Source organism: Larimichthys crocea, chromosome XVII (assembly GCF_000972845.2).
Source record: "Larimichthys crocea isolate SSNF chromosome XVII, L_crocea_2.0, whole genome shotgun sequence".
NCBI classification, from domain to species: domain Eukaryota; kingdom Metazoa; phylum Chordata; class Actinopteri; family Sciaenidae; genus Larimichthys; species Larimichthys crocea.
Window position 1 is genome coordinate 21,570,273 of NC_040027.1, and position 9,058 is coordinate 21,579,330.

The window sequence follows — 9,058 nt, forward strand, 5'->3', positions numbered from 1 at the left end:
TGTGAACTGGCAAAAAAAAAATTTATATGCAAAATAACATCGATAACTCATAAGGTATCTGCCAGACCACATCCAAAAGATAACCAGGCCCCAAGAAATCAGTTTGCATGTGCCAAGCAGTACAATATGATCAGAAATTAACTAGTATCCAACAGATGCCAAGACATAGTCTGGTCCCAGTAATAACCCTGGCATGTCATCATAGCAGCCAAACATGCAAACACTTTAAATTCCACATCCAGTCGGGATATCATTTAGCATGTTAGAACAACAAATACTTGGCTTGGTGAATAGATGCAGCCATCGGCATCTCTGAGGAGAGTAATTCATCCTCATGAGGAAGAGCTGCTTCCAGACTGGACATAGCAAGGACAAGAAAACACTGTACAGTTGACCATGTTTAAGGCATATGCTGTTAAAATGTCTTTTGAGCATACTTTAAACATTTCTGATGAGGAACAATTAACAGATCACAGTTGTAGCTACAATTGGCACAGCTGCCATTGGGCAGTGCTAGGAGCTTGCCATTGTAGGGACTACTACTAGCAGTGAACTACTGTAGCTGCGTATCTTAAAACCATAGATGTATCTATGTGTAACAAAAGCTGGCTGGAAAAAAAATGTTACAGTACTCAGTCATAACTGTCAATTTAACAATCTAAGTCAGCTTTTTGCTAACAGGACAAGGTCACACATTCCTTGTCTCTTAACTCACACCTCTTTTGTTCGCTCTTATTTCACTGCAAAGCAGTTTGGATGAAAGTAGCTAGAAACCTACTTTCTCTGTTCACTCAAAGGCTGTCACACATTCAGCAACTGTCCCTTCAACAAACGAGCAAAGCACTGAAGCACTAATTACAGTCATTTAAATGAATTTCACCTCCGTTTAAATGCTGTTGTGAGAAAAGGATGTCTGATGAGTTTAAATAAAATAATTTTGGGCTTACATTGTAGCTGGATCAACCCTTGCAAGCTTCCTCAACCCACACAGCATGCTCTAAACTAAGCTGATTCCTATTATTGTTGCTTCCCCAGAGAGGCGGCCAGTAACTTCCTGACTGCCTTAAGCCTGCAGAGGAAAAGCCGGAGTCGCCAGCAGTCTCACCAGGTGATGTCTGGAAACATCTGGGCTGCTCTCAGGATAGCTTTATCCATGATGGACCAACCTGAACTCTTTCAGGCTGCAAATATTGGTGATCTGGATCTTCTCATGCGGGCTTTCAACCTAGACATTTGAGGAATGCGAGGTAGTGACAATAGCATCTCCCCCTTCACTTACTCTTCGATTTCTACCCAACAGCCAAAAGCCCAAAGTGCACACATCAGAATGGACTGGATCGGATGTGAGAGACAATAGTGTGGTTTTTATGCACGTCAAAATTAACTACAGTCGTCAAAGTTGTTATTTTTTCCGCCCAAGTACCTTGGAGCAGTTCTGAGGACAGGTTCTTCCAAGAGCTTGAAGTGACTGCTTTGTGATGGATTTGCACTGCAATTTGTGATTTCCCTGAAGAGCACAAGGAAGGGCAAATATTGTACGAGCAATGCCTTAGAGAACACATCAATTAAAAACTGACTCATCCAGTGGAACAGAGCTAAGCCAGGAGAGACAGACAGACAGACAGTTTGAGAATCTCACAGAGGAACCCCTCACATGCTGTTTGCGGAGAAAAAAAAAGAAAAAAAAAGGTTTTGCTACCTAATTACTTTCAAAGACTGAAGACTGTCTCACCCTCCTGAAGGATGGATTTAGTGAGCAAATGATAAAGACTGCACCGTATGACCTGGAAACTCTGTTCCCGGCTTGTTTTCATCCTCTTTCAATGGAGAATAATGATACTGCATGAATAAGCATTTTCATAAATGGATTCTTGTTTAAAATGATCATACTTTTAGAGGTTTTTCCCTTTGCACTTCAGACAAACAGATAACTTCCTCAACCCAAGTGGAATGTGCAAGCCAGGTTGTTAACGCCTTACTTAAATGCATGCGAATATTTATTTATACAGTTTTTATGGCAACAGAAAAACACTAAGCCATTTTCAGACTGGTTTTTGGTTTCTTTAAATAACTGCCGTTTTCTGAACTTGAAAGCTTTCTGAGCCATTATCTTTTGTTTTGTTGGGTTTTTGGTCTCGGCTCCTAGCTTTGTTCCCTTTATGCTGACTGGTTGGAGAAATACGCACAAAAGCTGGGCAACATTGATCAATAAAACCCGCATTAGTGTGGAAACTTTCAAAGTTTCTCATATATCATCTTAAGCTCCCGGGGACAGCCTCCACATTTGATGTACGCATCATACTCTCATTTTCCTAGACTGTATTAATTTCAATACAGTATAATAACATTACAAATAAAAGATGTGTAGCTACAAGCCAAGCCCTAAGAGAGATTGGACCATTTCCTAATGCAGTCATTTGTATATTTGCTGCACCTCCACAGGCAGCGAAGCTCATACATTTAATTAAATCAGTTTGCCTCAGCCATCATGCATGATTTAAATATTTATGTAAGCTTGAGCAGAATGATGCACATATTTGAAAAGCTATTTGTCTTACCATCTGCAAACTGCAATTTACATCATGGTAATACCAAACATCACGTCATACACAAAACACTTGATTGTAAGAAGCCAGTTATTACAGATAATTCACCTCAGCGGCAAAGCTTCTTCTTAAAACATGCTTTCTGGTAAATAGCTCTCCTTGTGTCGTTGTTTGAAAGCCACTCTGTGAAGCGAACACCATGTTCCTCGCCGTGCAACAGAGTAAATGATAGATAATCTGCTCTGCTGTATGGCTCAGCACCTCAGTGTTTTTAACAGGCGTATCCACAGTCTGGGTGTGCTGCAGAAAGTAGGTTTTTATTCTCAGATCCTATGCAAAAGGTCATGTTTTATGTTGCCATTCGGATTTGTCAGTTTGTCCCTGTCTGCCTCAGAGTGAACCAAAAGGAAGTGGTGATTCTGTTCTTTGGAAAGAATGCTATCAGGGGAAAGCAGAGAGCAGTACGAGAGCCATTCATCTTCCAAACTGTACAGCTTTGATGTCATGGTCTGTATTAAGAAGAAGTGTTTCATTAGGAAACCGGGGGAGAACAAAAACAAGTGAGAAACGTGGTCAGTGGCCATTTATACACACATACACGAACAATGTCCACTTAAAGTGTAGCCTTCATGTTTTATAACCCTGTGCTGTAGCGATATGTCTTTGACCTCCGTTGCACGCTCTGAATTAACCGTCGTACATCAAGCTTTGCTGTCAGTTACATGTTTTATTTCACCAGTCCACTGCACGTTCTCTTTGAAACTCACCTCAGATACCCTCAGAAGGAAACTCTCCTCTTTAAGGGAATAACTAGAGAAATGTAACTTGTTGTCGAGCCAGTTACATTAATGTGTTATCCACTGCTACTTTCAACATAAGATGATATTTTAGGCTGGAACAGATGTGTAGCTACTGCTGTCAGATATTTAAAATAGTTGGCAGACAGTATCTGTGGCCAATCATGATGTTTAATAGATCAAGGAATCAGACGAACCCAGAGAGACGCAGCACATATGTGCATGCCGTTCACAATCTGCAATGGCTATGAGGCTAATAGTGGTGGATGCAAAAGCGTATTTACGCTCGTAGTGCAGCGTTTTACTGAAGTAACATGGGTGATATCCAGTAGTCCATCAGTGTTATCCTGTTGAATATTTCATCATCACTGAATTACTAAATAAGTTATTTCCAGCTATGCCAGCAGCACAGTTTTTTTAGATGGAAATGTCAGTCTGTCACTCCACCACTTTGGTTCAGACTGAAATATCTCAGCAACTGTTTGATGAATTTCCGTGACATTTCTTACAGGCATTTATGGTCCCCTCCCTCCCCAAAGGATCAATTTTAGTTAGATCCTCTCACTTCTGCTCTAGCACTACCGCGAGGTTGACTGTTTTGTTCTTTAGTGAAATGTCTTGTCAGGATGAAATGTAATGACTTTAATGATCTCCTGGCTTTTAATGCTGCGGTCCAAATTTATATTTATCCAATACTTTGTTGTTGTTGTTGTTTTTATTTGAATACATGCTAAATGAATGAATTAATTCTCATCAGTCTCAGCTGTACTTTGCGTTTACTGCTAATTAACACATATTAGCATGTTCACACCTAATCTAATATGGTGACAACCAAAACAAACTATTTGTAATAGATCCCTGAGAGACTGAAGAGAGACGTGAGAGTTATTCCTCAGGCCAGTATCCCTCCATTTTTAAATATGAACACATATTCTGTCCCCAGTCCTTCCAGCTGTCTTTTGTGTCAACAGTGAACTGTAGAAACCCAAAACACGATGTCTGTTAAATTGTGATTTCCAAATCGACTCTAGTTTTCTTATGAGGTTGTAGGCCTTCGCTTTTTGCATTTCAAGATACTGTAGTTGTGTTAAAAATCAAAAACTTATTTTTTTAAAGAGACCTTAAATTGCTGGCTTAAAATCTAAACTTCTACTGTGTACATAATACTGCAGTGCATTGAGATAGGATGCCTGGTGACAGTTTTTGTTTTTGTAGAACTACCTACTACTGTACCTTCTCAGGTGAACTGACCTATCTTAACGCATGCCCCTGAGGAACAGATCGAGGTTGATCGCATGCTAGATTCGCTGCATTTATTTTTTTTCGAATGCTCTTTTCGTTTGTATGCATGAAATACATGGAAGTGCTTTCCTTTTCTCCCACTAACGTATACAAAAAAATATATCATGAAGTTTCCTTGCAATATTTCTACAATGCACTTTTAAAATCTGTAACACTGACAACAAGTGATGTATATATTCGGTATATATTCTACACAAGATGCTTTTTCTTGCATAGAACTAGCGAGTGTGCAAAGCTCGAGCAGAGAAATGAGATGCCTGAGCTAGAATACTGGCACATTGCTACAACTGGCTAACTATAGATATATTCTGTAGAAATTTTGTAATTATGACTTCTACAAACATAATGTACTGGTAACACTTTAAATAACCCCTAGCCTATAAAGCCATCTATTGGTTGTTACCCAAATGCTTTTTAGTGTTGAAACTTGATCATGCTTAACGTCATATCAATAAATTCTTATGCACACATTCATAAAGCTACTGTAAACTATTTTATTTATTTAGTATTGCATGCTGTAAATCATTGAAGCTTCATTAGCTATGGTTACACATGTAGACAAATGTGAAGTTTAATATGTTTTACAACAAACAACAAAATTCATCTTACCATAATAAACTTCCACAATAACAGAGTGTCTTGCAGGTCATTTGTATTTCATTCTACAGCCAATCACATAACTGGCTCTGGCCTGTTTGTCTTCATAGACAAAGGCCACGTGATGAAAGGTGGTATTATGAAATAAAAAATGATCGTAGTGGACAATGGTGTGAAATAAAAACAAATATTGGAAAATGATATGTAGTGCTGGAATGAAATAAAACTGATCGGCAGACTCTGAATGAAATAACATTTCATAATGATGTTGAGTTTTCAAAATATATTATGTTTATATTTGTGGTTACGTTAATGTATTTTGTCTGTATTTATGAACATATTTTTGTTAATTATTTCATAACATCTAATTTCAGGGTCTCTGCAGGGTTCACTGAGTTAATACCACGTAGCATGCAATTTAATACAGTTTACAATCATAGTAGCCAAAGTATTAAAGTTTAATGGAAAAACCAGTCAGGATGATATGGCCTGAAATTATTTATTATGATGTCACATGTCATATTAGTCTTCTAGCTTGCAGTAGTGAGTGTTTACTGCACGTCTGATGGTGCTGACGGTGCTCACTGCCTACAGCAGGCAAGAGAAAATATTTTAGAATTGAATCTAAATTGAAAATTAAAGACTTTTTAATACCCTCTAAGGCAGGGGTATCTTCCTTCTTTTAGTTCATGGGCCACATACATCCCAATTTGAACCCAAATGGGCCCGACCAGTAAAACCATTAAACGACACCTTGAAACTTTTCCCTTTTATAATTAATGAACCATCCATTTATAAAACATGATAAACAACCTGTCTTAATAAGTGCAATTTGTCAACAATATATTTTCCTTTTTTTAGCACTACAGTTGTTTAAAACAGTGGGCCAGATTAGGAACCTTTAGGGGGGCAGCTCTGGTCCCCAGGCCATATGTTTGTCACCCCTGCTTTTAAGCCTTTTTTTTTATTTTTTTTTTTTTTTTTTTTTTTTTTTTGACACACTTTTTTAACATTTTTTGGGACCGCAAGAACCTTTTTTTTTTTTTTTTTTTTTTTTTTTTTTTTTTATTGAGCACCCTTTTTAAGACTTTTCAGGAGCTGCAGATACCTTGTATTATGTCTTCAATTTTAAACATTTTGGTTCTCCGTATTTATTAAGCATTCGATACTTGTAAGTGTGGTAATAATTTATAGATGTGTTTCGTTTTCTTGCATTAAATATCAAGTACACCCTATATAGCATTTATAAAATGTTATTAATGGCATCATCGTTTGGGGTTGATAAAGGTTATCAGTACATGCGTACAGTTCCTCATTTCAACATGTGTACAAAGGCAGTTTGTTCTGTTTTATTTATTGATGCATCGATATGTATTAATAAAATGATATTTTGATGAATGAACTTAGAAATTATATACTTTATATACAGTAATTCATTTATTGAAACACCTACTATAATGCATATTACTCTCCCTGTATAATCACAAGGAAAGCATTAGCACCTTTGAAACGTACAATATGAAAGTAATCTTTTAAAATAAAATGTTGTTATATATTCTATGCTCTTGTGTCTTTATTTTTCTAAAAGAAAAAGTCACACTTCAAATGCAGTTTCATTCTAAAAGAAGCCAAGTCTCAACAAAGGTGTAGTTTATTAAATTATCCAAACCTCGTAAGTAAACAGTGCCACTGAGTATACTGTCATTACTCTATTAACATACACCTAAGCCATATTTGGATAAACGCATACATTACAAAAGTCAACTTAAAACAATCCCTTCAGGAGAACTATGTAATGAAAACTACAGAATTGGCACAAACTTGTTTGCAAAAAAAAGAAAAAAGGCAACAGAGTAAAAACAGGTGAAGAACCTTTTTGACATTTAGTTAAATGAGAAAAAAACTCACAAAAGTACAATTGTACAATCCAAATGACTAAATGTCAACGTCTAGTGCACATGCTGACAGTGAAAAAACTTTTTTGTGACAAATTGAACCATTACGTTTTAACAACATAGAGAAAAAGAATGGAGGAGACCGAGCTGGAGGGAAAGCTGAAACAAAAAGACAAAAAGACGATAACAAGATTTGGAGGGTGTGGGGGTACAAAAGGTGCTGAGAAATTAAAAAAAATTGCACAGAATATCTGAAGACAATCAAGCATTATTAAACAACACAACAAGTTTATCATCGATCTGCTGCTGATGAAAAGCAGAAACGCTGATTTTAGACCAGGGTTTGACATTGGAGGATACATTTGGTTTCTGACAGAAAAAAAACGTTTTATACGAAGAACGGCAGAAACACAAGACTTGCATAGAGAGACTTTTTAAAATTCCACGCTGCATAGACAATGAACATTGCAGCAGTTTATCAAGTAGTATCTGATGAAGTTGAGGGGTTGAGATATAATAAAACTCAGTGAAGTCTAGGCACAGTGTTGTTAAAGGGGAGTTATTCTGTAAATGGATATATTTCTGAAACTTTCCATAAAGATCTCTTTGTGAGACATCAGCCTTAAGAGGAAACACTCCTGTGACTTTAGCATTACTTGAGATTGTTGAAAGATATTTTTAAAAGGACAATCACATCCCTTCACTATCTTTCACAGTTTTTGATGTTTGACAAATATGGAGTGAAATATGTCCCCTTTTTTTTCTTTCAACACTCCTAAGAAATGTCAATTTACTGTCAAAGGATTGTCTTCTCCTTGAATATAAGAGGCAATGACTCCAAAATCATCTAAAAATGGAAAAGAAGGCATCGACTTTTGCAGAATATATAAAGTGTATTTTGAGCAGAACTCCCCTTTAAAATATGCACCCAAAAGTGCAACATTGAGTGAAAGACAGCTTCACCACACGCCAGAGTCATCAAACAGAAATTAAGTGTTTGTGCCACTGAAATACCAACGCTGAGGTGCAACAGATAAAACCAGATTCAAGTCCAGTTCCATGTAGCTTACAGGTCTTAAGTCATAAATAGAGAATATGAAACATAATACTGAGATGCTGACCATCAGAGGCTATTATATATATAAGACAATATCAACACATAACGAGCACGTAATATCTACGTTGAATCTGTCCGGCACATTTGAACACACTGAGTAGATAAATGAGAAGAGTACAGAGTCTGCAGACGATCCAGCATGAGGTTATAGTGACTAAACAGCAAAGGGCCAGTTTCTACCTTCACTGTAGTATTAAAGCTGGAGGAGGTTTTGGTTGCGGTGAGCACCATAACGTTATACATTCAGCACTGCAACATGTCTGTTAGGATAAGAATGCACATTTCAGAGGAGATACAGCTCACTGTACAGCTTTTGTCATACAGTATAGGTTCAAGGGTAGTTTCCTGGGTGCATATATTGCTTCAGACGTGATGCATGGCTGAATTAAATGACCTGTAAAAAGTGACGATAGGTCAAGGAAAACATTCATTTTAAGTTGGGTCATGGTCTGAATCTGTCAACGTGATAAAGGAAGCAAACCGGACCGGCTGCAGCTGAGAGATAACGTTTTGCCTACGATGCAAATATTGTGCAATTTGGGCAAACATAATTAATGAAAGAAGTTCACTGCATGGTTGAGGACTTCAATAGAGGTTCACTAATGATTTAATAGCCATCTTAAAGTTAAGCACACCTTTGCTTATTAAAGGCAATATTATAGGCAATATTGCCATCTCTTCATAGACTGATGCCCTCTTCAGGGGTTTACCGGCTCAGCCGTATTAAAGTTGAAATTTAAGGTATCACATTCAGTTGCTTTTAGCTGGTGAATAAAAGTCCACTTCAATCACATTCAGTTGCTT

At 37.2% G+C, this 9,058-nt stretch overlaps 1 protein-coding gene across 1 annotated transcript in view; it reads left to right on the forward strand.

Annotated features, from left to right (window-relative positions):
* pex5la (peroxisomal biogenesis factor 5-like a) overlaps window positions 1-5,277 on the forward strand; it is an 85,776-nt gene extending 80,499 nt beyond the window's left edge. Inside the window, exon 15 of the mRNA XM_019258890.2 lies at window positions 1,036-5,277. Within this exon, the coding sequence (XP_019114435.1) occupies window positions 1,036-1,237 (202 nt within the window). The 3' untranslated portion in view covers window positions 1,238-5,277. The remainder of the gene's footprint in view (window positions 1-1,035) is intronic.
* The last annotated feature ends 3,781 nt before the right edge of the window (window positions 5,278-9,058 follow it).